Here is an 18,367-nt window from a genome sequence, read left to right as displayed (position 1 = left end):
TCCATCATGAATTTGTGTCAAAAAAGTCCTACTTTTGCACTATTCTTTTTTTTTTAAAATAATCTTTATTGAAAATTTTTATACAGTATGATAAAATCGATAAGTGAAGGGTATAGGAGAAAAGAGAGAAGAAAGAAAGAGAATTAAAAAAAAAGGATAAGAAGGAAAAAACATCCAAGATGGATTAAAAAAGAACAAGATCGGGGGAGAGAGAGAAGGAAAGAAGAAAGAAAGAAAAAAAAATGAAATATGAAAAAAACAAAAACAAAAAAATTTAAAAGAATTAAAAAGAAAAGAAAAAAAATAAATAAAAATCTGGGGCTTCCCAGCTTTCCCGGCGAGGTGCTTTTCCTTTGCTGCCTTCTTCTTTTCTTCATTCGTTTCCTTTCATTTTCTCCTACTTCTTCGTATACAGATGTGTTCTTATCTAGCTATCTGTTTCTGTCTTTCAACTTATCTATATGTTTCATATTACTATGTTTACCTGATGTTCTATTATCGTTTACCTTGATATGATATCTTATTTTCTTATTTACTTATTCCTTATTTTTATTTTTCTCCTTTCTATTTATGTAGTTGTCTACTTGTTGCCAATTTGTTTCTTTTCTTGGATTTCCCCGCTGTTTAGCCAATAAAAAAGTTAGTCTATCCGAATTTTTTATCTCTGCTACTTTGATTAACCATTCTGTTTCGCTGGGGATTTCTTTCTGTCTCCAGTATCTTCCATAGGTAATTCTGGCCGCTGTTGTTAAGTATGTCACTATTTTTTCTTCGTTTGAGCCCGGGGGTAGGTTGGAGAATCCTAATAGATATGTTTCTGGGAGTTTGTTAAGTCTTTTTTCTAAGATCTTTGTTACACTTTGATGAATATTTGACCAGAATTCTTTAGCTTTTCTGCATTTCCACCATATGTGGAAATACGTGCCTTCTTCCTCACCACACTTCCAGCATTTTGTATTCCTACTTTTATTTATCAAGCCTAATTTTTTTGGTGTTATATGCCACCTGTATAGCATCTTCATCCAATTTTCTTTTAAGTCATATGAGTATGTTAATTTTAATTTTCTGTTCCAGCCTGACTCCCATTCGTCCATGTGTATCACTCTACCTAAATCTTTTGCCCATTTGGTCATATTTTCTTTGACTATCTCCGTCTCTGTATCCCATTCAAGTAATACTTTGTATATTTTCAATATTATTTTTCTATTCAATTCTAAAATTCTGTCCCATCTGTTATTTTTTTCCATGAATCCCAATATTTTATCTTTTTTAAAGGATTCTTTTAGTTGTCCAAATTGTAACCAGTTTAAATTTGGGTATTTTATTTTTATTTCTTGTTGTGTCATTAGTGTATCTTCCTGTCCTTGTTTTTTAATTAAATCCTCGTATGTAGGCCAGTTTGACCATCCCAATAGTCTCCTTTGTGAGGCTTCCAGGGGCGATATCCATCTTGGTGTTTTACTATACATTCTCATTTTATATTTATCCCACGTTTTTATTAAGGCCGATCTGATTAAATGATTACCAAAGTTTTTTTCTATTTTAATTTTGTCATACCATAGGTATGAATGCCAACCTGTACGCAAATCAAATCCTTCTAAATTTAGTATCTTCTTGTTTTTTAATTGTATCCAATCCTTTATCCATAATAAATTGCTTGCTTCGTAATATAACTTCAGGTTGGGTAGGGAAAAGCCCCCTCGTCTCTTATCGTCTGTCAAATTTTTTAATTTGATTCTGGGTTTCTTCCCATTCCAGATGAATTTACTTATATCTTTGTTCCAATTTATAAAATTCTTTTGATTTCTTAGGATTGGGAGGCATTTTTGGGAGAATGCTCATTTTGATTGTTGCTATCCTACCCCATAATGATATCTTTAAATTTTTCCAGATCTCCAATTCTTTTTTTATTTCCTCCCATGTTTTTTCGTAGTTATTTTTTAATAATTGGATATTTTTTGGTGTTATAGTTATTCCTAGATATTTAATTTTTGGTGTAATCTGGATCCCTAGATGTTCTGTTATCCTATCTTGTTTTTCCTTTTGAATGTTTTTAGCCAATGCTTTGGTTTTATTTAGGTTTAATTTAAATCCTGCTAGATCTCCGAATTCCTTAATAGTTTTAATCCATTTATCCCCTTTACTTGCCGGGTCTTCTATAAAACAAATTAGGTCGTCAGCATAGGCTTTTACTTTGTACTGTGTCCCTTGTATCACCGTGCCCTGTAATTCCTTGTCTTCTCTAATCTTATTAAGTAATATCTCTAGTGTAAATATAAATATCAATGGTGACAGTGGACATCCTTGTCTTGTCCCTTTCTGTATTTTTATTGACTCTGTTTCTAGACCATTTATTGTAATTTTTGCTGATTGTTCTTGATAAATAGTATCCAATAAGTTTTGAAAGTAATAGCCCATGTCAATTTCTTGCACTAAAAATTTGAAGAAATTCCAATTCACCCTATCAAACGCTTTTTCGGCGTCTATTGCCAGAAATATCATTTCTCTTTGGTTGTTTGTTTCATAGTATTCTATGAGGTCGAGCACTATTCTGATGTTGTCTTTTATATGTCTATTTGGGAGGAATCCCACTTGGTCTTCCTTTATCCAATTTATTAGGAATTTTTTTAGTCTCTCCGCTACAATGTTTGAAAAAATTTTATAGTCTATATTCAGTAACGAGATGGGTCTGTAATTCTTAATTTCTTCTGGATCGTTGTTTTCCTTATGAATTACCGTAATTGAAGCTTCTTTCCATGTTTCCGGCATTATTTTTTGGTTTCTTATTGTGTTCATTACTTTTTGGAGGTGTGGTGCTAGTTCTTTTTTAAATGTCTTGTAATATATTGCCGTTAGGCCATCAGGCCCTGGCGCTTTTGATCCATCTATTTTACTAATTGTTTCTTCTATTTCTTTTATTGAGATCTCCTTATTTAGAAATTCTCTTTCCTCTGATGTTATTCTTTCTAGTTTTAATTTTCCCAGATAGTTTGTGATCTTTTCTTCTTTTATATTGTCATTCTCGTATAATTTGCTATAAAATTTATGAAACTGATGTAGTATGTCCTTATCTGTGTAGTAATATTTCTCCCCAATTCTTATTCTATTTATAAAAGCTGATTCTCTTTTTTTCCTTAGCTTCCTTGATAACCAACGCCCCGGTTTGTTTGCATTTTCAAAGTAGTCCTGTTTTATATACTTCAGCTGTTTTGCTCTTTGTTCTAGTTCCAAATATTCTCTATTCTTTTGTCTTATTGTCAATTCTTGCAAAAATTTATTATTCTTAGGATTCTTTTTTAGTTTATTTTCCGTTTCAATTATTTTTTCAGTTGCTTGTTTTAATTGTTCCTGATTTTTCCTCTTTTTTTGAATATTTTGTTGTAGGAAGTATCCTCTCATAGTTACTTTACTGGCTTCCCAGACTATTGTTGGTGAAGTCTCCTGGTTATTATTAATCAGAAAAAATTCTTCTATTAGTTTCCTATTTTTTTCTATATCCTCTTTCCTTTTTAATAAATTTTTATCTAATCTCCATTTCCATCTTCCTCTTTTTTGATTCAGTACTATCTCAATTGGGCTATGGTCTGAGTCTAGCATAGGAAGGATCTTTGACTTTGTGACTTTGGATGTTAGTGAGCTTGATATCCAAATCATATCAATTCGGGACCAGCTTTTATGTCTGGCTGAGAAAAATGTGTAATCCTTGACTTTTTCATGTTGTAGTCTCCATATGTCTACCAGATTATATTCCTCTTTTAATTTTTTTAATTCTTTAGGTAACGTTTCTTTATTCTGACCTTTTCCTCTATTTTTACTTGGGTTTTTATCTATTTCTTTGTTTAGGACACCATTGAAATCCCCTAGTAGTATAATCCCATCGCATTCCTTTTCCTCCAGAGATTCTTTAAGTTTTTTCACGAATTTTGATTTAGATTCGTTTGGTGCATAAATATTGCACACCAAAAGTTTTAAATTTTCCGATTTTATCATTACTCCTAGTATTCTACCCTCATTGTCTTTAAAGCTTAATTCAGCCGTAATTTTAGGGTTAATGTATGTAACTACTCCTCTTTTTTTCTGTGTATCCAATGAATGAAATTCTTGGCCTAGTTTTGGGTGAGTTAACAATTTGGCGTGATCTTGTTTAATATGGACTTCTTGTAGTGATATTATGTCATATTCCAGTTTTTTAAGTCTATTAAGTATTTTATTCCGTTTCTGGGGTGCATTTAGTCCATTAACATTGTTGCTATAAATTTTTAGCTTTCTGCTCATGCCTGATCTTCTTCTTTGTCCTCGGGGTCTCCTTCTTCCTCTGAGGGATTTATCGAGCTCTCTTCTGCCTCTTCCTCTGACCCGCCTTCCTCTTCTGTCTTATTGTCCTCTATTAGTTGTTCTTCTCTAGGTTGTTGTTCTCTATCTACTTCTTCTCTCCCTTGGGGTGTTGTGTATTTCTTCCGTCTAGATTTCTTTTTCCTCATTCTTTCCGCATGGTCCCTTTCTTCTTCTTCTTCCATCTCCTTTTTGATTTTTTTGTAAAAATTTTGTGCCTTCCCTTCCGATGTTATCCAGTGTTTCTCTCCTCTGTATGTCGTCATTAATCCTTCTTTTTCCCAGCGAAACCTTAAGTTATACCTTTTCAGTTCATCTACCAAAAAGAGGTATTTTCTTCTCCTATTTATTGTGTCCATTGGGAATTCTTTCAGTATTATCACTCTTTTCTCCTTGAAAGAAATAGTGTTTTCGTTGCTCAGTTTTAGAATTTCATCTCTATAAATTTTCTTCGTAAAATTTACTATTACATCTCTTGATGTTTTGTTCCTTTTGGCATAATTGGTGTTAATTCTATATATACGGTCCACTCTATCTTCTATTTCTTCTTTTGTACTTTGCAGTAGATTCGCTAAAATTTCTGTCACCACCATCCTTATATTTTCTCTTGGCTCTTCCCAGACGTTACGTAGTCTCAGTTGATATTCTAGATCTTTTGCTTCTAATAATTCTTGTTTCGCTTCAATTTTGTTATATTTTTGTTCTAATATTTGTACTTCTCTTTGTAGTTTTCCATGCGAGTTTCTGAGTTCCTCTTTGTCATTTTTCAGTTCTTTCAATTCTTGACTTAAACTCCCTATTTCCTGTTTCATTCCCTTCAATTCACTTTTAATTTCTTTCTTAAACTCTGCCATTTGGTCCTGTGCCAATTTTTGGTATGCGTCTTGCTTTTCCTGCATTCTATAAAGTTCTTTTAGAATCATTTCTGTCATCTCTTTGACCTGAGGTTCCTCTGAGAATGAAGCTCTTTTCTGCATAGTTTTTGGTTCCTTTGTGTGTCTCTCACTTCTAAGTCTGTAGGCCATTTTTTTTAAGATGATGTTTTTTGTATTTTCTGTCCTTCCTGGGTTCTTTAAGTGGGACTTATTAGTTCTCGTTCGAGTCTATATAATCTGTATAGTTCTAAGGATCAGAGAGGTCCTTCAAATAAGATAGAGTTATTGTTGAATTAATATCAGCAACACAGAGGACATATATAAAAGGATAATGTAATTAGGCCTTTGACTATCTCTCTCTCTCAAAAAAAAAAAGAAAAAAAAAGGAAAATAATTCAAAATGTATTTTAAGATGTCTCCGTATAGCGTCCCTCTTTCCTTATGACTACACCAACAGAGTATTGTTTGTCCCTATATCTTTATTTCCTTCTTTATTTCGTTCTCCTTCCCTTTGTTTCCCACTTGCTATCGGGACCTCTAAGGACCCTCCCCGATTTCTTTATTGTAGTTCTTCCCTTTTGGGTCTGTAAACCCCCTTATACAAACACTCCGTGCAGTCCTGCTTGTGTAACTAAGCTTATAAATAGTTTTGAGTAGTCTTACTTTCTTACTCTTTGTCTTTTCCCCAGGTCTGTTTATGACCTTCGATAGGTCTTTGCTGTTTCTTTGTCTTCTCCCTTCTTCTCTTCTCCCGAGTTGTCTCTCACTCTCTCCCTTGTCTCTTTTCGCTTTTCCTCTCCCGTTCTCTCGTTCTCTTCCTTCCCCCTTATTGCTCTTCCTGTCCTCTCTTCGTCCTCTCGCGATGTTTCCTCTCGTCTTCTCCCTCGCGGTATCTCCTCCTTACTTCCTGGTTTGTCTCCCTCCCTGTGTGTCTTGCTCTCTCTCCCCGCCTCCACTCTGCCAGCCTCAAGGCCAAGCCAGCTCAGAGCCTCCCAGCGTTTTCAAGGTCGGTGCCCTGCAGGCGCCATGTTTCCAAGGTTTATTTGTATATTATTTGTATCTTGTATATTTGTATATTTGTATAATCGTTAATTGACTTACTGTTCGTTCTTTAAATTGTCTGTCCCTCCGTCCTCTTTTATGTCTATTCCTCTTCTTCCGTTAGTAGTCAAGCTATTACGTGTCCAGGTATCTTCCCGTTCGTTCGTTTCTTTGTTCTCGCCCAGTCAGTCCAATTTTAATTTTTAAATTTCCTCCAAATTTAAAGTTTTACTTGCCTAGTATTCGAATGAAGCACTCTTGCCCCTCCGGTAGGCTTCTTTCTTCCCGTTTGTTTTCTTTCCTTTGAGTCTCCTTCTGTGATGTGGTGACGACGATTGGGCTGATAATCGATCCGATTGTCAGCTCGCTTCCACACAGCTCGCTGTACCCTGCGAGGACTCTCCCGGGCCTTTTTAGAGACCCCTCCTTGATGGAAGGACCCCTCTATAGGCCGTCGGGTGTCCTCATGGGTTATGCTGTCTCCCCGCTTCGGTCCGCAGAGGGAGAGGGAGCATCTGCTCTACCCAGCTGTGTAGGAAGGTCGGACCTCTGGCAGAGCTCAGAGAACCCGTCTTGTCGCCATGTTTCCACACCGGAAGTCCCCCCTTTTGCACTATTCTAAAAGCATAGACTTAACTAATTTCAAGACCTTTGACCTTCCATTAGGGCTTATCTAAGGAATTTCCATTTGAGCCATTAGTGCTCCCCTCAATTTTCATTAGCACCCTTTTTCATCCCTCCTGGAGTCAGGCTGTCTAAGGAACCCTTGACAACCACAAAAAGCCTTCATTTATTTCCTGGTCCCTGGTACAGGCTATCTGGCCTGTTGACACTGAACAGATGCCTCTGTATGTTTTGAGGTCTCTTAGGTGAATTTTGGTATTTGCTATAGGGAGACGATGTATTTTCAAGGGTTATAGGCATACATCCTTCTGTGATTATATATATTTCTTATTTGTATTTCTAATATATAATTATATATATGTTTTTAAGCTTTTTATAATGTGTTTTAACAATGTTATTAATGGATCTATATGTATTGTTTTGCTTTTATGATTTTATGATGATTTATGATTTAATGCATTTTTGGGCATTAAATTTTGCCAATTTTTGTAAGCCGCCGTGAGTCCCCTCGGGTGAGAACGGCGGGATATAAATGTTGTATGTAAATAAATAAATAATATGATTACATTCAATATATGTTTTCCAATACAAGTATTATATTTTCCAATATACCTTCATCATAGCGTTTTTTTTATTATCGCCAATGAAGGAAAGATTGAATAACTTGGAAAGCTGACTTTGTGGTTTTATATTATGGAATGTATGTATCTATGAGAGATTGCTAATTTTAAACTCTTCCTTTTTGTTCTCTGAGATGAAGTAACTAGTGCAAATTATCACATTTATCTGCATCATCTGAAGTCCCAGAACACAAGACTTTGCCTACATTACATCTCCAGAATGGCTATTCTATAATGTATGGGCCAAAATAATGATATTTGCACCTCTTTTGCTTTTTTCAGGAACAAGGTCTAAATTAAATTCCAAATGTGTTTCCTGCTGTTTGGTTTGATATATTACTCTGAATTCTAGCATGTCTATTCAGTTCATACCGTAATTTGTTTGCTGAGAGATCAACTTGTGCAGGAGAGCAGACATATGGGTATTTACACTGCATTTTAAATGTCCTGCTTCCTTCCCCATCACTTTTGAGTTACTTGTATCAGGAAAACTGATAGAGTAGTTTAAGATATTTCTGAATGTGTTTGCAAGACTGAAATTTCACTTATTTGGAAGCTCATTCCTGAAAAGAGGAAAGCAGTGGCTTTGTTTTTTTGTTACTTTGGCTGTCTCCATTGAAATATATTCCTTGTGTTATATATCTCTGATTAATCTTCTCTTGTCCTTTGATGGTAGCCAGTTATTGATGGATATGTTTTTACGGTATACTATGGTGGGGATGTGTTCCCAAACTTTGCAAAAATACATCTAACTGCAGATGTATTTTTGCAGTTGAAATGAAGCTCTTTTATTGAAAGAGCTCTTTTAGCCCAAAATACCATAGGGCCATGCTGGAGGACCTAGAAAATACCTAGAAGGGGCATGTTGTATTGGATGTGGATAAATGAATTTACAGATATGGGGGTCATACTGTATTAGTTCTAGACCTAAGCAATATTCAGTGAAGTCTAGGAACTATGCATACCAAATATTTATATCTGGAGTACAAGAAAGGTGGATGCTGGGATTATATTCACGTTGCTTCTTTAAAACAAAAAATGTATTATTAAGCATCTATTGCCCTTATTGATGATGTATGCATAGTGGTATGACTAGAAGCATAATAAGTTAAACAATATAACTAACTTAACACAAGCATATCTCTAGCAATGTAGATGTGCACATGTTAAAGAAAGACACCTGCAGTTCACCTCTTGTCTTACAAAGCATGCCCCTCAATTTAAAAACCCTTTAAATCTGTATTTATTTATAGCTACACTTCTGAATCTCTCCTAGTAACTGGGAAAATGGGGTCAAGGCAATCAGAATAAATTTATCGTAAAATGTTAGCTTAATGGGATGAATTTTGGTTGACAGACACAGTAATTTGCAAGTCCATTTTCTCTGTAGGAGCTAAAATATTTTGCCAAAGTAGGTTTAGAAAATGTGTGGGTTGTTCATCATAGACAGAATAGTCACATTGTGTAATCTCTATGTTATGAGGAATTATGCTCACCAACAGTCTGGAAATGTGATGCCCTTCAGATAAAAAATGACTGGTCAACTGAATTCAGGCCTTTCCCTTTTGTCTTAACCTACTGTAGTCTGCCAGTGCTCCATCCCTGTGTCCCTCTGTTATTCTTGGTGGTGTTAGCTGCTTTTTGCTGACCCAACAGCCTTTGAGAGTGATAGGTTATGCAGGGCTGTTCTTTCTTCAGCTTGTCATTCATATTCTTACATGTGTATCTCCCGTAGGTTCACATGCCCAGCATGCAGCCTCTTTGTTTTCAGTGCAGCTTGATTCTTCATGTGCATATAGGCAGCCCTCCACATTCACTGAAATGCTATTTTTTTCTGAGAAAATACCTCTCTAGGTCCTCCAGCTCAATTCTGTGGAAGCTGATCACAGAATTGCATTGGAGGATCTTAGGATTCTGAGGGAGGACATTTAAATCAAACCAATGAATAATCAAAACCACAAGAGTCAAACTCACAAATATAGAGGAACAACATGTACTTTGAGGAAAGATTCAGCGGCATTCACTGCTAAGTAAATATATATAGGTGTACAGTACATGCTCAATTATTTATTTAACTAGTATTATTTTAGTTATTTAGTTATGGCCATGGTTAAAGAGTCCATGGAGCATATGCTAAACTGAAAGGGTCAGGACAGAATAACAACTTGTTGAAGATAAGCCGCAGAGGTTTAATACAATTTGGCCAAAATGGATGAAAGTATGAGATTCTTCAAAAGGTACAAACATAACATACAGAGGAAAGCATGATGTCTTATACAATTTAACAGTTATTCAAACCTTTCGCTCATGCCCCTAATTGGTGGAAAGAGAGGCTGGTCAGGCTCCATGCCAATTGGCTAGGACCTCTGCTGACGTCTGTTCTTCTAGGCGGAGATTCCCTTTGGTAGGCTTTTGTTTTTTTCGTGACAGGAGCAACCAGAGTTGCTTCTGGAGTGAGAGAATTGGCTGTCTGCAAGGACGTTGCCCAGGGGACGCCCGGCTGTTTTGATGTTTTACCATCCTTGTGGGAGGCTTCTCTCATGTCCCCGCATGGAGCTGGAGCTGATAGAGGGAGCTCATCCGCACTCTCCCCGGGTGGGATTCGAACCTGGTAGTTTTCAGGTCAGCAACCCAACCTTCAAGTCACAAGGCTTTTATCCCCTAGGCCACTGGAGGCTCCTTTTTGGCAGGCTGAAAAGTCAGCTGATGTGATGCCCCCCCTAGAAGTAGGCACAATCCAGAGAGACATTGTCAGTGAAATTTTAATGAGCTTTTAATGAGCTCAACTATCCAGATCTGTGTTGAACAAAGATAGGAGCTTCCAAAAACAAAGATCCTTGAACAAGAGGTGATGATCTTGGGCAATCAGGGCTTGGCTGCCAATAAAAAGGTTTAACAAATGCACATATTCTGAGCTTCTGTTTCCACAGACAACAATCTCTCAGCTTCAAGTGAACCATATAACTAGACAAACAGTTTTGGGTCTATCCGGGCTGACACAGGAAGTCAGCTATCACAGCAGACAGATAAACAATGGATTTGGTGATTACCTGACTTGGGAAATAGCCAGAGGGTTTTGCCCAGCCTTCTTGTTCCCAAGGAATAATGTTGGCAGGGTCATGGAGAATTGACTGTCTCTGGGCTACATCTTGATATACAGTAAACAGAAAGATACAAGTTACACAGAAAGTCAAGAAAAATAGATACAATTTACTGAAGGATTAGTCTTTGTGGGGGGGGGGGTGAAGCTGCTACTGGTCTGTCCCTGGTCTCCTCATGTCTCAAACTCATGAAAGTCTGGAAAATAGTTTTTATAAGGAAAAATCAGATATTTATTGCAGAGCCATGGACTAAGTATAAATTTTCCAGCGGGGGAGGGGTGGTGGTGGTATGCTGGCTTAACAACATTATCATTGGTAGGTGACAAAACAAACTCCAAACAGTTTGTGGAGTAGGAATTCCTTGCAGCTTTCTTAGGCCCCTTCCACACAGCTGAATAAAATCCCACATTATTTGCTTTGCACTGGAATATATGGTACTGTATATGGACTCAGATAACCCTTGACATTCTGAACTATATGGCTGTATGGAAGGGCCCTAAGTGGAAGAGCCCTTAGATAACCCAATTTAAAGCAGATATTGTGGGATTTTCTGCCTTGATATTCTGGTTTATAAGACTGTGTGGAAGGGACCTTAGGTAACCCAATTCAAAGCATATATTGTGGGATTTTTTTGCCTTTATATTCTGGGTTATATGGCTGTGTGGAAGGGCCTCCAGTTGAATGCAGATATTGTGGGGTTTTCTGCCTTGCTATTCTGGTTTATATGACAGTGGCTTAATAAAATCCCACATTTTCTGCTTTGAACTGGAATATATGACAGTGTGGACTCAAATAACCCAGCACAAAGCAGATATTATGGGATTTTCTGCCTTGATATTCTAGGTTTTATGGCTGTGTGGAAGGGCCCTAAGTGGAAGGGCCCTTAGATAACCCAATTCAAAGCAGATATTGTGGGATTTTCTGCCTTCATATTCTGGGTTATCTGAGGGCCCTTTCACACAGCCATATAACCCAGAATATCAAGGCAGAAAATCACACAATATCTGCTTTGAACTGGGTTATCGGAATCCACACTGCCATATATTCCAGTTCAAAGCAAATATTGTGGGATTTCCTGCCTTGATATTCTGGAATATATGGCTGTGTGGAAGGGCCCCTAGCAAAAGTGTGTAGCTTTTGCATGAGGATACCAAAACACAGAATGTTCTGTGGAAAAGGTAAAACTGCCTCTATATTACAGAATTGAAAAGGGCATATAGTTCCCCACTATATTTTTTAATTTCAGTTAGTTTATATGGTAATGTCATGGTTTCCTCTGGAATTTCAAGGAAGACTTCAGAGGAATCCATGCCATGAAAAGAAATTTAACAACAAGCTGTTAATTATGGCTATCTGGTTTCATCAAGGCTGAGAGAGGAAAGGAAGCCACAACATTTGTTATTTCGATAAGTTTAGAGCTGCGAACTTAGCATAAGAATCTATAAACAATTGAGAGGGGGGAAAGGAGGGGGAAGTACCTGGTGGGATATAACCCTGTTTTTTCCACAAAACACTTAGAAGTAACTCTCTATCCAACCTGTAATGATTTGGAAATAAAATAATCTGTTTCAAGATGACTGTAAGTAGATTCCTTCCTAGAAAATCTGCAGTTCCTGACAGGTAGTTGTTTGGGTTAAAATGAAACAGAATACACCATATGCTTTTAAATTAAGACCTGGCAAAACAGGAAGCCTCTTAATGAATGTGATCTAGTTTTTTAAAAAAATGAAGATATCAACATTGGCTATTGAATCTGTTTCAGCACAATGCAGCTATTCTCAGTAGCCAGAATGTTTTCAGCCAGCACTGTATGTTCTCTGTGAAAAGATAGTTATTGTGTAAAAGTTTTTGTTTAGAGTGATTTTTCCCTTATTGTATTAATACTTAAAATCAACAAAGCTGTAGGAATAGTTATGGCTCATTTATATTATGTAGCTTAAACTTAGTAAAACAGCAGTCGCTCAGACAACTAATAAGGGAAATGTTATCCAATTCATCCTGGAATCAAGAGATAGATGACAAGAGATTACAAATACATTTCCTAGGTATTATGGCAGTTGAAGTCCAAAACACCTGGAGGGCCAAAGTTTGTCCATGCCTGCTCTATGTGGTAATTCCTCTTTTTTCTGTATTCCCAGAACCACAAGCAAGTTGTAGCAGGTAAAACACAACCTCAGACTCAGTAAATTAAAACAAATTAAGTTAATGAGCCCTTGGTGGCGCAGCGGATTAAACCGCTGAGCTACTGATTTTGCTGACCGAAAGGTTGGTGGTTTGAATCCGGGGAGTGGGATAAGTCCCCGCTGTTAGCACCAGCTTCTGCCAACCTAGCAGTTTGAAAACATGCATATGTGAGTAGATCAATAGGTACCACTCTGGCAGGAAGGTAATTGTGCTCCATGCAGTCATGCCAGCCGCATGACCTTGGAGGTGTCTACGGACAGTGCTGGTTTTTCGGCTTAGAAGTGGAGATGAGCATCAACCCCCAGAGTCAGACACGACTAGATTTAATGTCAGGGAAAACCTTTACCTTTACTTAAGCTAATGAGTGCAATGAAAACCATGTATTCATGGAATATTTAGCACTGAGATACTTATCATACCTGCTATGGAACCTCAGCAAATGATTTTTTTTTAATATTTGGCACTTTGCTCTCAGAGAATGGAGGTATGCAGGGCAATGTATTGATTTAATAGTTAAATATTTATTTTCTTCTCTATATTCAGGGATTTCAGTGCAATTAGAGAGATAAAACAATATGAAATAGGTGAAGTTTTCAACTCCATCTCCATTAAAGACATGCCATAAACCATGACTCCTCTGAAGTCATGCCACAAATGTCAGCATGGGACATACAGGCAGAAGGGTTTTTGTTTCATAACTCCTGCCTATAAGGAGCAAGTGAGAGGATCAACCCAATATATAGGATGTTACTCCTATTGATGAAAGTTAGTGTTTCATATGTAAGACCAATACTCCTTTTCATAAAATCCCTCTTTAAATTTTTGGAGATAAACGAGCTCTTCAAATGTCTGGCGGTGGTGCTCCTCTTTGCCACGAGGCATGGGGAATCTGGCAATCCATGCCTCCCCTCCTCTGGCAGTCAAGTGGACAGAATAACAGATCAGAAGGGAGAGAGTAGTTCGGAATGGGTTCAGAAACCCTCATTTCCACTGACTCCAAGCTGGATAAAATGCTACAAATGATCCAAGAACTTTAATTCGATGGGACATCTAGCTCTTGAGGTGAAAGATGCAAGTGAGCATTTTCCCCACAATTTCCTGATTACAAATCATCAATCTATCAACCACCATTTGGACTTCCTGCGTCCTTCCTTCCTTCCTTTGAGGCAAGTACATTTGATTCGATCCATCTGTCACACCTCAGGTTAGCTTCACCTTGCTGACGACACCAAGCCCCACACAGGAAGTAGTCTTTTTGTAGTTTGTTTAGAATAGGAAAAAGATAGTTTATAAAAGGGAAAAAGTTCAGTTCCAAAAAATAAGTACAAAACCAAGGCTGTAAGCAGTAAGTCCATAGAAACATAGAGCATAGAACAAGGTCCTTTACATGGAAGACGAAAGTCCCAGCAAACAGAATACATCCACGAGATATCACAGGAAAGCAAACTTGCTTCTAGATCAAGCGATGGAGTTGCATTGACAGAGAGCTCTCTGCGAGCAGACTGTTTTAAAAGCATGACATAAAGGCGTTCCTTTGCCCTTTGAACTCTTGTTTATTGGCTATGCGAAGGCTTCTCCGTAACCCTCTAAATTCCAGTCTCGTAGTCCGATCAAGATCGGACTGAGCTCATTATTGGTATCAGGTGGCAAAGTGCTGTCCTCCCGTTCCACTCCCTGCACCTGAAATTCCTCGTTAGAAACCAAATCATGATTTATTCCCATGGGAACAATTCCCTGCTCTTCATTTCCCACAGCTGGAATGCTCCAATAATTCCCAGCATCAGAGTCATCCTCAAATTCATCCTGAATCCCATCAATATGTACACATAACCCAGAATCTTCATCAGAGTCATGCAAAGGCACGTCAGAATCATACAAAGGCAAAGGCTGAGCCACAACACCATCAAGACATCATTCCTGTTTGAAGCTTCTTCCTATCTTTGAGGCTGTTGTTTGTATCTGATTTTTATTGCCTTGGCATGGCATTTCCCATGCAGACTCTCAAAGTGACTTTTTTTTTGCATAACTAAGAAAGGCTATTTGTTGTTTATTGTTGGGTCCTTCTTTCCTTACAGCTTTCATTTGGTGGTGTTTTATTGCCCTTTGGTCCTTTTTCATGTGCGTTTCTCATGGCAGACTCTTCAATGGATTTCCAAGACTAAGACTATTTATCTAATCAAACCTATTCTTCATACTATTGCTATTTATTAATCAAATTAAATCAGGTCCTTGTCCCTTGTCCCCTTCAAACGGATTCATTCAACTACGTCATCTGGAAGCTTTTTGGTCAATACAGAAGGATTAAATTGCTTTCAAACCATTTTAGAGTTTGCAGCAAATTTGAAGCATTTCTCAAAGTTGACTTTTTCATCCTGAATTGCAAGACGTCATTCAATCTATTCACTTTACTGTTGTTGTTGTTTTTTTAATGTAAAACCAATTTTGAACATGATTTGAAATATTCAAAACTGGGATCAAAATATAAATGTTGTCTTAGTACCTATCAGTATTTTTTTTTAAAGTTGCATGTCTCCTTTAATAAGTTTCCGAGCCACAAATAATCTTCTATATCAATACAGAGGACTACTATACTAAAGAAGAGTGCAGATATAAAAATGTTCTTTTATAATAATAATAATAATAATAATAATAATAATAATAATAATAATAATAATAAACTTTATTTATACCCCGCCACCATCTCCCCTTGGGGACTCGGGCCGGCTCACAATGTTACAAAAGTAACAGCGCAAATACACCAACAATATACACAGTTTAAAACACAAGAAGATAATAAAACAAAAGTTAAAACAAAGGTTTATACAATAGTAATAATATCAAACAACAACCAATACAATTCATCAACATCAAAGGTGGGGAGGACTAAAAACTGATCTTTCCATCAGTTGAAGCTAAATTCACTACAAATAAATGCTCCTGTGTGGCCATTAAAACATAAATCTTTTCTTTTTCAGAAATAAAGAACTCCTGGTATTACTAGGTTTATGTATTATGTTTTGGTGAAGAGAGTGTGTAAAACTCCTTGGGGATTTCAGTTGACAGTGAAATAGAGAACTCTCTCTGCGACTAATACAAATGTAATGACACACGAGAGAGATCAAATTTTTAATGAAGCAGCTTCTTTATTTTGAAAAAGTGGTAAAATCATTTTCTAAGGCAATCAGTTCAACACTTCTAGCCCTGGATTTGTTCATTTATTAATGGGTGGGATTCAAAGCGGTGTATAACATATAAAATTCATACAAATACATCCGACCACAATACATAATAATTTAAAACACCATATCCCGATATAAAAGCCCAATTAACATATCAAGTAAAACAATTTAAAAACTTACAGCAAGGTATAAGATATCTATCTTTGACACATCCCTTCCAGCTGATGATGAATTTCAAATACTTCTCCAATGGTTGTAATGCTAATCCAGATATACATCTGGGCACCAGAGGGCCAAACATATACAAGTGTGTATGTGAATGTGTTTTTGTATGTAAATTAATCTGCAAAAAGAAAGGGGAAACAAGGAAGTGTTATCACCAGTCCTTGTTTCCACAATAACCCAAAATTTTCAAAATTTTGTTCAGATTTTTATGCCATTATATAATTTTGTTTGTCAACGTGTAGTTTAATTTATTGATGTTAGGTTTAATTTACTGATGTTAAGTTTCAGTACGATGTTAGGTCTTAATATTATTTTCATATGTGGGGTTTCTGGGATTTTAGGTCAGTATCTGTTTGTTTTATGGAGGCATTGAATGTTTGCTGTTGTATGTTGGAATCCGCCCTGAGTCCCCTTGGGGAGATAGGGCGGAATACAAATAAAGTTTTGTTGCTGTTGTTGTTGTTGTTGTTGTTGTTGTTGTTGTTAGCAAATTATCACAGGGACAGAAAGTGAAGTGAAATCTTCTAAACAAAGGCACAAACAGAAAAACAAATGTTTCGGGAGTGTTAACCCTTTCCTATGCTTTCCAAATCTAAAACGAAATATTTTGGGCTGGAGTTACACTTAAAAATGTTCTTGTTCCAATTTATATACAAATTAAACTTAAGAACCAACCAGGAGACTGCCTGTAGTGAATGGAAATGTGTTTCTTGGAACTCTTTAGGCTCTTAGGACCCTTCCAGAAAGGCCCTATATTCCAGGATTTGATACCAGGTTTTCTGTTTATCCCAGATTATCTGGCAGTGTGGACTCATATAAACCAGTTTAAAGCAGAAAACCTGGGATCAGATCCTGGGATATAGGCCCCTGTCTGGAAGGGCCCTTTTTCTATACATTCATAGATATAAAAACATATACAGTTCCTTAAAGAGAAATACAATTATGGCTGGGTGCTTACTTTCGTCTACTCCAGTGCATTGCATGGAAGACACCATACAATAATTACATCTCAGTATGTGGCAGTTAAGATATTAAACTTTTATGAGAACTGAACTTTCATCACTCTGCACCTTTTTACAGGCATATATATGCACATGATTATCTTAATGTCATGACTTATTTATTTATCTATTTTGATATACCATATATACTCAAGTATAATCTGAGTTTTTCAGCCCTATTTAAGTCTGAAAAAGCTCCCCTCAGCTTATACTCGAGTGAGGGACCTGGCAGGCTTATATTCAGGTCGGGTTATACTCGAGTATATATGGTACATTTTCATCTGTTAAGAAATCCAACATTTCTAAACAGGCATTCAAGATTTAACCTTCTTAAACATTTTTACATTTCAACAGATATAAGCCTAGCATTACTTGTAGATGATGACAATATATTTTTATTTGAACATAAACATTTTTATTTGTGTTCTTTACATAGAAACTTTAATGCAGCATGTACTTTGCAAATATGTGGATGGAATTTGTATTCCTTTTTCTCAAGGTTATTAGTACTTATCTTCATGGGAAAGACTCTATTACGTATTGATCTCCTTTATATGCTTAGAAATTCAGTAATGCTGAAAGAAGAACACTTAGTAATTGTGTTTCATTGAAGCTTTTATCCAGTTAAAAATAATTAGATGCTTAAACTCTTCAGGGAATTAGAATGAAGTAGGTATTTCAGTTTAGGAGGAACATTAATCTTGAGTCTGTGTTGTCCATTTTGTCCACGTTTACTTATTTTGGGCAATCCAGTGGTACACTATGTAATAGGAATGAGTGATCCCTATGCAGCCAGTTTGGTGGCTATTTTGATCTGATCTTTATTATTTTAGTTTCTAGGTTTCTTCCATCAAAAAATGGTAAATTTATTACTTTTGTTTTGCTGGAAAAGAAGTGATAAAATGTTTTATATCTCCTTTCCTTTTCAGAGCAATGAAATGGCAGAGCTGCAACGAGTTCGAATGAAAGATGAAATAAGAGAATATAAATTTAGAGAGGCCAGACTCCTTCAGGACTATACAGAACTGGAAGAAGAAAACATTACTCTGCAAAAATTGGTTTCCACATTGAAACAGAACCAGGTGAGCACAGATACTTTATTTCAGAAATTGATTGAAAATAACAATGCTTACAGTGATTGGTGCACTATTTTCCAGTACAGCATACATCTCTTTACCCATTCAC

At 36.6% G+C, this 18,367-nt stretch overlaps 1 protein-coding gene across 12 annotated transcripts in view; it reads left to right on the top strand.

The window, feature by feature from the left end:
* bicd1 (BICD cargo adaptor 1) overlaps nucleotides 1-18,367 on the top strand; it is a 134,383-nt gene that overhangs the window by 62,391 nt on the left and 53,625 nt on the right. For all 12 annotated transcript variants that reach the window (XM_008110392.2, XM_062981095.1, XM_008110393.2 and 9 more), the window contains exon 3: nucleotides 18,112-18,264. In XM_008110392.2, coding sequence (XP_008108599.2) covers nucleotides 18,112-18,264 — 153 coding nt within the window. The remainder of the gene's footprint in view (nucleotides 1-18,111; nucleotides 18,265-18,367) is intronic.

Source organism: Anolis carolinensis, chromosome 5, assembly GCF_035594765.1.
Source record: "Anolis carolinensis isolate JA03-04 chromosome 5, rAnoCar3.1.pri, whole genome shotgun sequence".
NCBI lineage: Eukaryota > Metazoa > Chordata > Lepidosauria > Squamata > Dactyloidae > Anolis > Anolis carolinensis.
This window is presented reverse-complemented; position numbering and strand designations above follow the sequence as displayed.